Consider the following 15,691-nt stretch of genomic DNA (forward strand, 5'->3'; position numbering starts at 1 on the left):
TTAACCTATCTCTATATGCAAGGCCGACTAGGCCAGACGAGTAAGCCCGTTCCTATGGAGGATGAAGTTATATTTTTGGTAAAGGCTTGAAGGTAGACATCTCATAACTACCGCATCCCCATACATAACACTTCTTCTACTAGTCAAGCTTTCTTGGCGGCAGCTTCGGCCCATCGAGGCGGTATTCCTCGAGGTTGTCATACGGCGAATTAATACGCAGAAAACATTTCATGGAGCATCATCATCATATATCATAAGTCAATCAATCATAGGCCCTATCCGCCGATGATGCCTACGTTCTAATCTTATTCCGTTTTGACCTTCCCCCAGTTATTCATCCATAGGGACCCGATGCCCAGTATAAAAATCATTATCTTGCCGTCCCTTAGAAGGTCAGACAGCACGCGTCTGCCCGTCTTGAGAACACCGATAACACCACTACCGGCTCCATTGCCATCATTATTCATAAATATCTCTCGTGTTCCAATAAGTAGCAACTCACCCATAACGAGGATAAGAAACGGGTTCTGCACAGTTGCGGGAGGCGGCAGTCGATCCCCGCCACCATAAAGATTAATAGTTGACTGCAGAAGCATCAAGAAATATAAGCTTGTAGCCGTTGCAAAGACAATATGAGCGGCTTTCCAGATCGAGTTGTTCCGTTGGGCGGACGGCGAGGCGGGCCCAGCTTTGGCTTGCAGAAATATATTGGCCATGGAAGGGGAGATTCCAAGGGCCGAAGCTATGTCATTGGGAGAGAGCTCCGGAGCATCACCAGTCGTGGGCTGAAAGGAAGGTGTTCCCCCTGGGGTTGTCATGCCAGCTCCGGGTGGAGGCATACCAAGTAGATTGCTAAGAAGTTTTGTCGTTGGATCTGCATTGTCTCCTGCCGAGGGAGGTGGCTGTTGAGATCGAAGAAGGGCCCTTATATACTCCTCTTGTTCCTTGATAGACTGTGGGGAGCTATCTCCGGCATTGGGGGGCATTCCTAGCCCAGTTGACGTTCCCAACGGTGGCTGTTGCCGTGGCGGTGACTGTGCGGGAGGAGAAGCATATCTTGGGGGGCTTGGAGTGTTTCTAGCAGACGGGGAGTCCTCACGAACTGTAAACACCACCATTAGCAAAGCTTCAAAGAGCGTAATTAAGCTGGGAACGACATACATGACATTGAACGGCCACTGATACCTGTTATCTTGTCTAATCGCGCATTTCCAGTGGCCGCTATCTTCGCAGCTCGCTTCTCCCGCCTTAGGCGAGCTGCACGCTGGGTCTTCGTTTCTTCTACCTCAGCCATCGTTACGCTTCTTCTCTGTCTTTCTCTCTGCCTTTCTCTCTGTCACTGTCACCGTTTGAGCTCCTTTATTTTATTTACTGTGAGTGACGTTAGTTAGGGCTGGACAGAAGAAGTGCCACGTGACCCTCAAATTGACGCCGGCTCGGGATAATATAACCCCGAAAGCCCCCTTGAGCCGCGGGCAGGTCCAAGCGCGATATAAAAGCCGATAGGAGCGGATTGGAAGACCTCAGGGGAATATCTATCTTCACATGGGAAATGGTCCGATGCGGAACATTTCTGATTCTCGATCGTACCTTAGATAGAATCATCTCAGATACCACCGCCACAGCAATGGATTCCAAAAAATGACGATCTATCTCACATAAAGCCGGGATTGGGAGGGATTACTTCATAATGCGTTGTAGACGCGAGGCCACCTGCCAGGTTTTCGGGGCCAGATCAGCAGCCTCCTTGACATGCCCATCTGCCGGATCCCGCTAACTGTGGCATCTGCAGTCTTTACCCAGTAAATACCAACCTTGGCCGTTTGTTTGGCTCGTGGATAACACGAACGGCAATGGCTCGCCACGTATGACGTCAGAGCCCAGACCTCCTTTCGAGTATCAATATCAAGGATATGGAAGGTCTTATATATAACGATTGCTCAATTAGAGTTGATAAGAAAGTATGCCTTCAGCAGGTTCTGCCTTCTCTTAAAGGCCCATCATCGACTCAATTGCGGTCATCGATCAATTCCATTTAATACTCGAGAAAGGATTCCGAGCTATCTACCTCAAATGATCGGCAGACCGCAAGGAATATTCCTACAATGACGACTCAAAAGAAGCCTGGGGGCTACTGGAGCGAGGCCAATCCCGTCCCTACCATACAGCAATTCATTGCTGAATTAGATGCTGGAAAGGCAGAGCGAGACAGGCAAATTGACGAGGAGGCTCGCAAGAAACCCACGCCGCAGAAACAACCTACAGGGGCAGCTGTTCCGCATAGGAAGCCCGTGCCAAAGACCAAAACCAAGGGCCGGGTGGTGACTGATCCAACTACAGGCACGGAGGTGGAAATTGATGATGTAGATGAGAACTTCAAGAAAGCTGTCAGGGACCCTCAGGTAAGATTTTACCCCTTTTTATATCCACGGATGGTTAAAGAGAAGGTTTTGGTATGCTGATGATAATGTGCCGCTAGTTATCTGTTCCTAATGCAAACCTTGGATTGCCAACAGTAAGCATAATCCAATTGTATATGTTTTGCCTGTATCATCCACACTAATCCTGCTTTTAGTCTGTTCAAACCAAACCATCGCAAAAACTGGAAGAGTACAAGCATACTCAGGATATCGTATCTCCGCCAGAGCCAATTGCGGCTGGAACTACGAGCGATGTGCCCATCCATGGGGAAAGAACCAACATATTATTTCACCCGACCCCATCAATCAGCTATGAGCCGATGTTTAAAATATTGGAGAAAAGGGCTGGAGTCCTATGCTCTGTTATCTTCGGCTCCATTCTGATTGCTGGCCGCTTCGCGGGAGGTGAATTGAAATGGATATTCCCGCTTGCCTGTTGTGTTGCAACGGGGGTATGGCTCTGGACTTATGATGTTATCCGTCGAGGGCGGACATTTGAATGGCATTCGGAAAAGCTCCGTGGACAAACAGTATGTTGGTCCCAGATTCTACACACCAGCTGAAGGTTCTTCATAGAATAGTATTATTGACATCATGGCCAGGCAACTGCAAATCTCCTTCCAGAGTCCGCAGAATGGCTGAATTCGTTTGTTGAGATATTTTGGGGCTTGATCAACCCAGATATGTTTGCTAGCGTTGCTGACACCATTGAAGATGTCATGCATGCATCGTTACCTGGAATAATCGAGAACGTCCGAATAGCTGAAATAGACCAAGGATCCAACCCCTTGCGCATAATCAGCTTGAGGTCATTGCCTGATGGGCAATGTTCAGATTTAATAGAAGGGCTGCGCAATTATAATCTGGAGAACAAAGACGAACAGCAAGCTGCCGCTGAGGAGGAAGGTGGCCAACCTTACAACCTTGAATGTACATTTGCGTACCATGCTAAACCTGGTGAAAACACCTTTTCCAGAGCACAAAACATGCACATGATGGTGGTTTTCTATCTCGGAGTCAAGGGTTTATTCGGTGTTCCCTTTCCTATTTTTGTTGAATTGTCAGAGCTCGTCGGCACTGTCAGGCTTCGTTTGCAACTCTCTCCTGAAGCACCATTCGCTAAGAGCTTGACATTCAGCTTGATGGGGATGCCACATATCCGAGCAGGCTGTACTCCCATGATCAAACGAGGAATCAACATCTTGAACCTCCCATTGATATCCAACTTTGTCAACTATGCCATTGGAGCGGCAGTGAGCATGTACGTGGCACCAAAATCAATGTCGCTTGATCTTGGTATGATGCTTGGAGGTGATGATATCCAAAAGGATACCAGCGCACTGGGCGTTTTCTGGGTGCGGATCCACCGTGCCAAGGGCTTAAGCAAGCAAGACAAGAGAGGAAGCAAGGGCGGTGGCAGCGATCCTTACATCAACCTGTCGTTTTCAAAGTACGGGAAACCGATGTATTGTACCAGGGTTATTTGCGATGATCTCAACCCAGAATGGGAAGAGTCTGCAGCTCTTCTTGTGACCCCGGAGCTTATCAAGGCCGACGAGAAGCTCAGCGTCGAGTTATGGGATTCTGACAGGAATACTGCCGATGATATCGTGGGCAAGGTTGAGCTGTCTATGCAAAACTTGCTTCAACATCCTGGAAAGATGTTCCCTATTACTTCCAAGCTTCAGGGTATGGATGCAGGCACTGAGATGCCAGGAGAACTTTTCTGGGAAGTGGGATACTTCCGCAAACCACATTTCCGACATGCTCTTCGCACTGATGGCAAGGATGAAACACTCCCTAAGGACTTGAAGGACCATCCTGCTCTCCAAGATGAGAAGGGGAATGTACCTGAGCCCGAAGATGATGCTGAGGCAGTTACATGCACCCCTCCTGATCCTCTTTGGCCGAGTGGTATATGCACAATCGTCATCCATCAGGTTGTAAACCTGCAAGTTCAAGATATCAAAGGAACTCTCAAAAACAGAAAGGGTAACGAGTATGAGGCCGCTAGATCTTATGGAGAGAGTACCGGGGAGGAAGGAAAGCAATTCCCAACCAGCTACTGCACTGTCCACTTGAACGACGAGCCGGTAAGTAGTAAGTTATCTCACAGGACTGTCAGATAATCTAACTGTTATTATAGATATTCCGCACCCGAGCCAAGGCAGTGTCCAGTAAGCCCATATTTAACGCTGGAACGGAGAGGTTCGTTCGGGATTGGAGATCAGCTATGGTCACCATTGCTGTCCGTGATCAGAGAAACCGGGAACATGATCCGATTCTGGGTATTGTGCCCCTTAAGCTCTCTGATATCCTCCAGGCCAGTTCTCAAGTCACTAGATGGTATCCCCTTGACGGCGGTATTGGCTTTGGACGTATTCGGATATCCCTCCTATTCCGCAGTGTTGAGCTTAGGCTCCCGCCGAAGCTACTTGGATATGATGTCGGCACCTTCAGCATCACATCAAACAAAATCATACTGCAAAACTGCGCGTCTCGCGGTAAGTTGAAGATCAGGACCAGTGGAGTTCATTATTCGGTGCCTCGTTCTGCGTGGAAACCGGATTCCATAGAAGAAAATGGAGGTTTCTTTGACCTCACATCCGACTTGAAGGAGGAAATCATATTGCCTACCAAACATCGTTATCGGTCTGCGATAATATTTGAAGTTCAACATAGCTCCGGCACCGCCCACGCCCTTGTGTGGCTCCAGAACCTTGTTGACAACGAAGAAACGCCCGTCGACTTACCTGTCTGGACAGCTAAAAATGCCTGGCGACTAGTTCAGAACTACATGACAGAAGAGAACTGGGAAGAAGCCAAAAATAGTCCTGGTTTGGAAGACCTTGAGATGGTTGGACGAATCCAGTTCAGCTGCCGTTTCACCCCTGGTTTCCATCAGACCCATGAGAAGCTGGTCAATAACAATGATTCCAGGGAAGCCTTTGAAACATGGGAAGCGAGTGTATCTGAAGGCGTACGGGGAGAGATCCGCTCAGAGGTTCCTCCAACGGTGCAGAGGTTACATGAAAAGTCCCTAGTCCAGGAACGGGATATCCTCCGTCAAGCCAGCGCCAAACTTCGAAGGCCTAGATCGAAGGACAGCAACTTATCCTCAATTGACGATATTATCCGACAATCGATGACAGGAAACGCCAGCTCTCGTATGGAGGGGGGTGCAGCATCCGAAGGCCAACACGAGAACCAGAGTAGGAATCAATCTCGTCCAACAACAGCCGGGAGCGCAAATGCAAATGCAAATGTAAACACAGATGCAGATGCAGGCGTAACTGCGAATAGAACCGTTCTAGCACCCATGACGGTGGGCGGAGATGGCATGCCTGAAAGCCACAATAATCCTCAGATGATGGACTACGCCGACGGCCCTACCACTACTGAAGCGGTTGATAGACCCCTCGGAGAAGGAGAAGTAGCTGGAGCTGAGGTCGCCGGTGGTGGAGCTATGGCTTCTCATGAATATGATCTAGATGATGGTAGGGTGGATGGCCATGGCGAGAATGACAACAATGATGACAACACCGACACTGCACTTGCTGACGGGGTCCTCTCGGAATCAAGCCACGAAACAACGGAGGAGAGGAGGGAACGAATTGGCAACAAGGAGAACCGACGCAGCGAATGGCGAAAGCATCGTGGCGTGATGCAATGGCGCCCAGCTCGTAATGCCGCTTTCGTCAAACACGAAGCTTCGTTTGCGATGAAGAAGGTGAAGGACAAGCTTATGGGCGACATGACGGGCCGCGAGCCAGATATCCAAACCGAAGTCGGCTGAGCCAGATTCGAGTCGGACATTCTGGGGCTCTTTTTGCTTCTTTGGACCGGCTGAGGGTCTTTGCTTCTATCCCCACATTCTTTTAACTTGTTCACGAGCGTCTGCACATACTCCAGATTGATCGTGCAATGTACTCCGTATTGCTGGGCTGATAATCTTGACCCCGTGGTGCTATCATAAGTGGTAGGAGATCTGATGTCCTCCGGATGTTGTCCGTATAAACTAGTCAACCGTTAGTTACCATGTCAACAGCACTCGAAGTGAATGCCCATGGTTATATACATTGTTTCAATGCTTTCCTCTCATAACCATGGGCTGGTGATGCTGGGTGCAAGCTTCATCTTAGCATGTCTGCAGCCTCCGTTCTTGAGATGGACGTTGGATATATTTCATATTTGCAAAAATAGAGACAGTAAGAGGCGGTCGAAGTACATACTTGGTAGCCCCCAGATATCGTCATGCTTGCTGTCCCTATTCTATAAATAAAACGTCCCGGCCTCTCGCCTCGTATTCTCTTCGCCTTTCTCTCTCTTTAATAGATGCCTCCTAACGAGCAAGCCTACCCGGCGAGACCTATCAAAACGTTTTCAAAACAGCCCACTAACGCCCTACTCGTCCCTTTCTTTGTCGTTTCTTTTGATATCTCTTCCGCCTCTGTCGGTCTGTCTTTGGCCGAATCAAGCAACTTGAACCGTCCGCAGATAAATGACGGCTCATCCAGCACAGACAGTCTGGAGTCCCGTCGAGAGTCCCGTCTGGAGTGATTATCATATGTTTCAGCCCATGGCGGCAAATTTGCTCTGGCTCTCTGCCGTTTTTGTTTCTTTTCTTTTGGATGCTCATGGCTGATGTTCAATGCTCGATCCCTGGCCTTGCATGGCGCTTATCTTTAACACAGACTTCCCCCTGTCCCTGTCTGTGTAGCAGAAGGCTGAAACGTTGCACCATCACGAGTCAATAATAATATATCAGTCTAATTCTGGCTCTCGGGGCTGTCGAATGGAGGGAGTTCAGACAGAAGGATTCTATCTTCAACTTGCAAGAGTGAAGAAAAAGCAAGACGACCGCCAAGGAGGCCCTTTGCTTCCAGCCGGCCTTCATCTCGTTTCTTCTTCGGCTAAAAAGCAAGGAGAGCCAGTCAAGTTCGGATTTGAGGGTCATCCGTGGTGGCCGGCCGTCGCTTTTGGGCTAGCATCAGCGGCTTCATTATGGGGGCTGTCAACATACCGAGAGCACGGCCAACTGTACGGAGCAGGCAGCGATAGGATGATAATCTCCTAGCAAACAAAATAGAGCAGTGTTACAGAGTAAGTAGGCTTAAATATGTACGGAGTAAGGGTATACTAGTTCTACGCACCATTTAGAGGATGTGGGTTGGTATTATACTCTCCGTCCATCTTCATGTTTGTTTACTACCCCTGAATGAAAAACCTGCCTGTAACAAGTTGATAGGGACCTCAGATGCGATATAGTCGCCCTGAACAGGCCTATACACATTCACGAATACATAGCAGTTGGTATCATCAGTATGCTCGTCAGTAGAACAGCATCCACTACCGATGGCTTCACAGAATTGGCATTAAACCCCCGACCAACCTTTTTAACCGGCTAAAAACAACATCACCAGCCATTTTTAACTATACCATGTAGCTCTATTTCATCTGCTCGGGAACACTCATGATATAGCTTGCACAACTAGGGCTCTGGTAGACTATCCATTGGGCTAAACTCCAGCCTCTCGTTGTCGAGCGGCCTTATGCCCATGGTTGAGTCGTTTTTGATACCCTTGTTATCTCTCTACATCAACTCGTCGACACGGCAGTTACTCTCACCAAAAGACGGTAAAAGCCAATTGTGGTCACATCAATATTTGTTCATAATATGAGTGGATATGAACGGATATCCCTAACCACCCCTGCAATCCACCAAGTTGATCAAGCTCAACTCCTCAATCTGCCGAGCTTGGAGATTGTTGATCGGCCAGAAGACTTAAATTTATCATAGTCGGACTTCATTGCCAACTCAACAGGCTTAAACATGAAGAAATCACTCGGAAATGCTGCGATGTAAAGTCCGTTTGTAGAACTGTACGACCATCTGGGTATATGGCAGAGAAATTCAGGCCCAATGCTCATAAATTGCGTGTAACTAGTGATTGTATAATCACTGGTAAGCATGAAGATTGGCATGGGGATAAATTTAGCAGGCCATTTATCGATACAGCCAGAATGTTGATTTGAGAGATATTACCAACAGTTTGATAAGCGGCTGCACGGCTGGCTGCTATTCTTAGAAATGTGAGAGGTGGAGTTGGTTGTCAGCGTCTAGACGGCTGCAGGGCGAACTTAACCAGAAGTTCGAACCGTTGGAAGTATGAGCACGTCACGGTTAACCTCTGTTCCTCCAACAGCTTGCTTGTTCGTGTTGGGGATCGGACGGTCGGACAGCTACCTGCGTGATATCTTATTCTCCCCTGTCCTTGAATTGACCAAATGGACAGAAACGCACATAAGCAATTCCGGGGTGTGATCCAACATGTCCAGAGGGTGTCGGCGAAGATCCGCCATTGGTCCCCTGAGAGGTCAAAGGGAGATGGCCGCAGTGCATCCTGCCCAGGCAGGCCAGTGGGAGACATCAGATGCTACGAAAAGGTGCAGGTTGGCTGTTCTCCCGAAGCTGCGAAGTGTTGGTTACGTGTTAGTTGGCTGGGTGGCTGCCGTTGGTGTCTATGCTGGGAACTGCACCGAAAGAAGGAGATATAGCCAGGCCAGAAGTCCCCCATCCCCACTCCCCCCTTTTTATGCTTCAGGCAAAGAACTCTGGTAGAACTTCGAGTAGCCACTTCGGAGAATACTTAGGCGTGATGGGGGAACGATACGAACGCCATAAAAGCCGAATCGTAGCCCCGAAGTGAAGTGACGACGGAAGGTTGGCGGTAAGAGAAGTTAGACGGCTGTGGATGGATACGAGGCGACCGAGTCAGGCGAACTGTTAGGTGTTGATTTCTTTTCTTTTTTTCTCTCTCTTTCTTTCTATATATATATACACGTAACTCTTTTTGTAAAGAAAAATATATATACATAACGTCATGCGTGTTTCTGATTAAAAGTGAGGTAGATAGCTTTATTCTCAATATGTCCAGCTATTGAAAATTAAGTAAAATATTTGGTATTCGAAAGGGAAAACGCTACATGGGTATACAAGCCAAAGCTTCGTTTTTGCTCCCAGACTCCCGCCAAAGAACAGCAATAAAAACAAGCAAATGGGTGTTATGTTTCAAGGGCAGTGTGATGACAATGCCTCTCCCAAGCAGAGTGGTTAGAAGTAAATAAGGATGGAGAGAAGCAGCCAATCCTGAAAGTTAGATGAATTTATATATATATAGAGAATTGTAAGTATGCACGGTCGTCACGTTCGTTGGCATCGTTATTGAGTAACGGGATTCGACGAGGAATGGCTTCGGCCTTCAACATGTTAGCCTTAAAGAGCCTGGCTTGACAACCGGGCTGGAACATATCCCGGAGCCTTGAGACGGCGGAGGCGTCATGTCAGCAAAGGCTAGGGGGGTGTCGTCGTTCTTTTTCTCGGTATGTGGTGTTGAAGGTACCTCGTACGATGCCTCTGCAGGGGGTGTTGCGAGATCGGAGCTCGGAGGGCTGGAAGACTGAACATGACCATCTTTTATCGGCCCCAGAGTCCACCGCCATTCCCGCTGGACGGTCCGTTGGTGTATAGGCGTTTGTGGAGGTAAGCTGTCTTCTCGAGAGGGCAATATGCCATCTCGGACACCGGCTGCAAGGATTTGTCTCTGGCTGCGAAAGCTCTTGTGTTTTGACCGGGTCTGCTTTCTTGTTCTCTTAGGTGACTTGACTGCATTCTCTGACTCGTCTTCTGACGGAGTTGATCCGCTGGATGCGGAGTCGCTGGAATCGGAATCTTCCTCCGACGAACTGTATGTGTATGTGTCGAGCGGGGAACTCGCTCCGGAGGCATCTGTCGATTCAATGTCGGAGTGTTTAGCGGTAAACTTGACTGTCTTTATGATCTCGTCAAGTGGGTATCGATATTTCACTCGTTTTGTAGATGGGGTTGACGCTGTCGCTTCTGGGCTCCCAAGTTGTTCTTCAGCCTGAGCGGGTGATGGGATGGGTGAGTTTCTTAAAATTCCCCGTATGCCCTTTGGAAGCTTGTAAGGCGGCTCTGCAGCCCGGACAGGTCCTGCCCTTGCAGGTGATGACGGCGCACGCTGGCGATTCCTTGAGGGACCTTTTAGAGGTGACCGACATATTGGTGAGTTGATACGGTGAAATGATTCGTAGGCATTTTTGAAGGTGTTCCTGTTGGTAGGGGACTGACAACTGTTACTCGAAACAGCCAAAGATAGTGCAGTTGACGATTTGCCAAAGGTGACGGGAACACAGGACGTTTGGAGAGATAGTTTGGGTCTCTTGTTAATATTGGGACCAACTTGGTTCCGGATAGGTGTTAGAGGCGGTGCTATCGAGGGCACGGTTGGGTATACCGCTGGTTGGGTAGCCACTTTCAGCATATTGGTAGGAGGCTGGTGGTAATCTTCTGAAGGCGAGATGACGGGCGAGTATGCGGTCGCTGAAGAGTGAGATGAAGAAAAGGACGCAGGTGAGAGGGCGGTTGAAGAGTATGATGAGGATGATGAGGAGAGTGCTGGAGAACTACTTCGTCCAGGAGAGGTGGCTTCCGGTTCCACTGATGTGAGGTTGATGGGCTTCTCACTAGCCATTGGTATAGTGATCATGGCTACTCTTGGGAGTGGGAGGATGTTTTTAATTCAAATAGCCCAAAGAAGAGGAAAGTCAAAAAAAAAGAATATTGAATCTAGGAGAAGACTCAAAGTCCGACCGACCCGACCTCGAGACCACGCGAGAGGCGAAAACCAGGACAAAAATAGACGATCCAAGGAAGTTCGCTTCCTGCAACGGGGGGATCCGGATGTGGTAAGCAAGAGACAGTTAAAACAAGTGAGTTGTCATGAGTTGGAAGTTGTCCGCAAAGCACGCGAGGTAAATGTTGATATAGCGACAGGGGAAACAATCTATGATAATGCCAGTTCGAGTGGACCCATGCATCGTGAGAGATGGCGAATATCTGGTGGCGGGTAAATTTCTATTCTTGTGGGAGCTTCATTGGGGTGTCGAATTTCAATAATTGTTTCGATCCTGCCTAGGCGACGATCAGAGCGTGGCAGAGTAGAAACTCTGGCTGAAGAGCGTTTTGTGAAGTGAGGAGGAAGAGAGAGAGAGAGCAAAGGAAAGGGGAAATGGGAGAAAAGGTAGCGGGGAGGTTGAAGAAGCAGAACCAAGTGTTATAAAATGCAAGTTACCAGGGTAGCATAGACGGCCTCTCAACCGTCAAATGAACATGCATATGTAACTAAGAGGGAACAGGAATCCTGATCTCAATCATCTCGGAAATTCTTTTCTTTTCTTTTTTTTTTTCTGCTTCATTTTAATTTTCAGTTTGCCAAAGTAAAAATTTAAAAATAAAACGTACAAGATGGAAATAGACAGAGGGAGAAAAAGAAGTGCGAAGCGCCCTCACAGGCGGAAAGGCACTGGGGCAGGGACAGGGGCCGGTCCTGGCGAAGGCGCACCTATCCGCCAATCGAAGGCAAGGGGAGCGCAGGTCTCTGAACGAATCATGGCGATCGCTAGCGGAGCCACCACGCGCTGCCTATTTATATATCGGCACCACTTGTGGAGGCATCCCTTTTTTTAGGCAAGCGTTTCAAGGCCTAGCTTATTGGCTGGCAGTGGCCCTATTGACAGATTGAGGAGAAGATCGCTGATTTCCTGTAACACAACACCAGTGTATCTGTGAAAAACCACTATTAGCATACTGATCAAGAGACAAGAGGAGATATAATATAAGTAAACGAGATATGCTCCCACGATACGAGGACGAGGTTATCCTTCTCCGATCCTTCTTGAGGAGATGCTACCTCTTCCACCATGTTGGGTAGCCACCAGCGGTTCTATCCTTGCAGAATACGAACTCCAGACTCTGTTGCGTCAATACGAGAGAGAGCCCTTATCCATATACGTACATACTCCGTCCCTGCTATGAACGCTCCAGACCCCGTGCATGCCCAGGTATTTCAGGAATCATTCTTTACCCTCGCTCTGTGTGAGAATAAATTAACTGCCGTGTCTGATTCTGAATCTGAGACGACAAGTTTGGATGAATATTTGTTTGGAGAACTGGCAGCAGAAAGGCTCTCGGGACGGTGGTACAGAGCGGGGCGATCCGTTCCCATCCACCTGAGTTACGACTCTCGTCAGAATAGAAAAAATGGGTGCTGAGGAAGGGATGCCTCCTTCTGTCTTGGCCTCTCATGTGCGGTCTCTCATCGCTCCCCACTACAGAGGTTTGGTCAAGTTGGGTTTTGCTCAAGATCAGAGCGTCATCAAGAAGGGAGGGAATCACTAGCAATGCTGTCAGAACGCAGAAAAGCGTCACCTGTAACAGGAGAAGCGCGAACGCCACCCATTTCTTTTTTCCTCTTTTCCATCTTATCCCACTCGTCTTTGCCAGTCCATAATATCTTCCGAACAACCGAGAGCTTCATGGACTCTTTTTGCATGGAGGAAGTTGGACTTAACTCATCTGGGGGTGTTGGGATGACCGTCTCGTCCAGAAACTTATGGTGTGGTTCCTCCCCAATCTGGACAAGGATCAGGATTTGTGACAGGTGCGTAAGCTTCACGGACAAGAGGCCCTATCAGGTAAAGGTCTCGAGCCAAAGCCCGTTGCCTTTTTATTTATCCTTTCTCTCCCCCGCCATCCGCATACATAATTTTCCCGCAGTTATATGCAGCGTGTGCGCATCCACCTTTGGTCGAGAGGACAAATTCGCTTGGTCTTTCGGAGTCTCTCCACGGCTCAACTTGCCAATGAGGTGAAGCAGCCTGTCATGGGGGGTGATCAGTATCTGCTGCACAAGAGAGCATGCTGTTAAGAGAAACACCTAAATCACACCCATGTCTGAACCGCTTTTTCCTCCGATGGAAAAAGCAAGTGGCATAATTCTGCATACCACAATATATCTTCTTCATTTTCTTTAGGAAGTTCATTTGTTGTCCCCTCGGATCATACCTCAGCCATGCCCACTAGGACGCCAGAAAAATAAGCATTTGCGTCGGGACCGAGAGCTGTCCCGGACTGCATCAGGAACTCGTCCGCCCGTCTCTAATTAAAGCCCTGCAGTGATGACAAGACGATGATCTGATGCATAATCCGCTATTTCTGGCTAACGATGACGATGACGATGATGATGCTGATGGATGATGTGCAATTGACGTTGTGTGAGGTTGAAGTCGATGTTTGTTTTTGAAGCCAGAAAGAAAAATAACACTCAAAAGTCTGTGCGTTGTCCTAATCAGGCAACTCTCAATGTCAGACGTTGTTTTGCACCAAAAATCGAGTCTTTGGCGAAATTTCATCGCAGTTTTCGATTCTCATGCTCTGTTCAGCTGGCACAACAGCGTGCTGCTGCATTTCTACATGTTCGCGCATCAGCCTGCCCTGACTCGGAAAAGAGATGCAGCGTCCTTGTTCCCGGAACCACTCCCTGCCAGGCCTATATTCTTACCCCTTGCGGGAGAGAGTGGTGAATCCATGGGAAGAAACGGCAAGTAGTAAATTCGCTCTACGGAATACCAGGGTCCATCATTTATGCATAAATCTAGGTGTTGATGGTGGCAAAACAAGTATAACAGTAAAACTCTCTGCCCTCGAGTCAGTATATTCGATATATAGTTATATCACCCCAGAATCGGTTAGTGATTAATATGGAGTATTAGATGAGAATGATATCACTCAGCAGCAGCCCCTCGGTCATCATTACGGCGAAAGTCCACACCCCATCCACCTTCTTCGGCGCAAGTGGCTCAATTCTAATAGGCTGAACGCACTCTTCGGCTCTACCCCTTGCCCTCTCGTGCATCATTGTGCATCTGTTCACTCTCCAAGGACAAAATCGTCCTAGATGAGTGGATCAAGCGACGAAATAACCATCTCGTTGAAATGGAATTTAAAACGAGGAAATAATAATAATAAGAAGGGCTCATATATATGCAATGCCAAAAATCCCCACTTTGTGCACAGCATAGCTGTCGATCATATGAAGAACGGGCTTTCATTCGATGCTGTCAGCCACTGATTTTTGCATGGATGTGCTAGTTATCGACAAGAGTTTATAACCCTTCCCCTTCATTTTTAACATTAAAATCCCCTCCTGTGCCCTTTGGGAGCAGATCAACATACAGGGCGGGACGATCGAGACGCTTTTCCATTTTCTGATGGGCCCACGATGGAGATATTATTAGTATTTCACCCGACCTTAATCTCGGTCCAAGGCAGCGTGCGAGACTGAAACTCCTTGTCTGAGAGTGGATTTTCAGCCATAGCCAGCCGTTGAGACGTGATGATGGTTTCAACTGGCTTTCATTTCCAGGCTACCTCTTATATCTTAATAGCTATGATATTGGGGCCATGACTCGTGCAAGCAAGGAGAAATCAAGGATAACTAGCGTGTGGAAAGGGAATAACTACGCAGAGCAAAAACTTCAGCAGGAAAGAAAACCTCCGGTAGGCCGTTATGTTTGGAGAGACGAATCATCAAAATATAATCATAATTCGTTTGACGAGAGTCTTGGGGCTAAGGATATAACTCCCGATGTTATACTCCGTCTTGGTGAAGCTCCATCCAGCTCGTCTTCCCATCCTCCCTACCCCCTGAGCCTTGCTAAATGAGCTTAGCTGCTTAAGTAAGAGGAGCCTTGCACTTCGGCTTTCTCCGTGCATTCGAAGGTTTCTCGGAATTCTTGACGTTTCATTTTCTAGCAGCCCAAGAGCAGCTTATATCTCCATTCCCTGTGAGGCAGACGGGAAGACGTCCCTTTCTCGCCGCCGCAGGGTGTCATCGACCTTCGAGGGCATGGTCCAAATTAGACACTTGACGCACACCAAGTCTCGCTACCCGTCTCGGCACTGCAGGAGACGACCAAAAGAGAGAGAGGGAGAGAGAGAAAGAGACAAAAGGGGGTGGGAAGAAGATAGGCCGAAAAGCAGCCTGGGGGGAACTAAATTGGTAGGAGTAAGTTACTCTGTAGGTTGATCCATTCAACCGTGACTTCCTGCCATGTATGTGTGCATGTAAGTAACCAAGTATATTTGATGCATGGCCTGGTTTGTGTCGAACACTTTCCAGGCTGCCCTCCATCCCCTTACCCTGCCCGCAGCCGGGATGGCAGTACTTAGTAGTTATGACTAACTAACAGGCACAAGGCAGTGGAGTAGGCCGGGGAAAACATCATGGCGCCCTCTGTGCAGAAGCAAGGGGTTCCACCGATAGACCATAGCAGGGTCATCTTACATTTTGTCAGCATTCCCTCATGCCAGATTGTTTGCCCGTTTGTCCTTTTTTTTTTTTTTTTTT

General features: G+C 48.3%; 4 protein-coding genes across 4 annotated transcripts; 2 read left to right on the plus strand and 2 right to left on the minus strand.

Annotated features, from left to right (window-relative positions):
• Positions 1 to 305: 305 nt before the first annotated feature.
• On the minus strand, positions 306 to 1,294 carry TRV_05076 (uncharacterized protein; the record flags this gene model as incomplete). Its single annotated transcript, XM_003020804.1, has 2 exons — positions 306 to 1,102; positions 1,162 to 1,294. 2 exons carry the CDS (start codon positions 1,292 to 1,294, stop codon positions 306 to 308), a joined length of 930 nt encoding a protein of 309 aa, XP_003020850.1.
• Positions 1,295 to 2,105: 811 nt separating this feature from the next.
• On the plus strand, positions 2,106 to 6,216 carry TRV_05077 (uncharacterized protein; the record flags this gene model as incomplete). The annotated part of the gene is made up of 4 exons (XM_003020805.1): positions 2,106 to 2,453; positions 2,576 to 2,950; positions 3,023 to 4,513; positions 4,567 to 6,216. 4 exons carry the CDS (start codon positions 2,106 to 2,108, stop codon positions 6,214 to 6,216), a joined length of 3,864 nt encoding a protein of 1,287 aa, XP_003020851.1.
• A 3,466-nt stretch (positions 6,217 to 9,682) lies between these two features.
• TRV_05078 (uncharacterized protein) lies at positions 9,683 to 10,990 on the minus strand (the record flags this gene model as incomplete). Its single annotated transcript, XM_003020806.1, has 1 exon — positions 9,683 to 10,990. The coding sequence occupies one exon, from the start codon at positions 10,988 to 10,990 to the stop codon at positions 9,683 to 9,685; it is 1,308 nt and encodes a 435-aa protein (XP_003020852.1).
• Positions 10,991 to 14,745: 3,755 nt separating this feature from the next.
• TRV_05079 (uncharacterized protein) lies at positions 14,746 to 15,006 on the plus strand (the record flags this gene model as incomplete). Its single annotated transcript, XM_003020807.1, has 1 exon — positions 14,746 to 15,006. One exon carries the CDS (start codon positions 14,746 to 14,748, stop codon positions 15,004 to 15,006), a length of 261 nt encoding a protein of 86 aa, XP_003020853.1.
• Between the last annotated feature and the right edge of the window lie 685 nt (positions 15,007 to 15,691).

Source organism: Trichophyton verrucosum, assembly GCF_000151505.1.
Source record: "Trichophyton verrucosum HKI 0517 chromosome Unknown contig00383_1.f1.exp, whole genome shotgun sequence".
Classification (NCBI taxonomy): domain Eukaryota; kingdom Fungi; phylum Ascomycota; class Eurotiomycetes; order Onygenales; family Arthrodermataceae; genus Trichophyton; species Trichophyton verrucosum.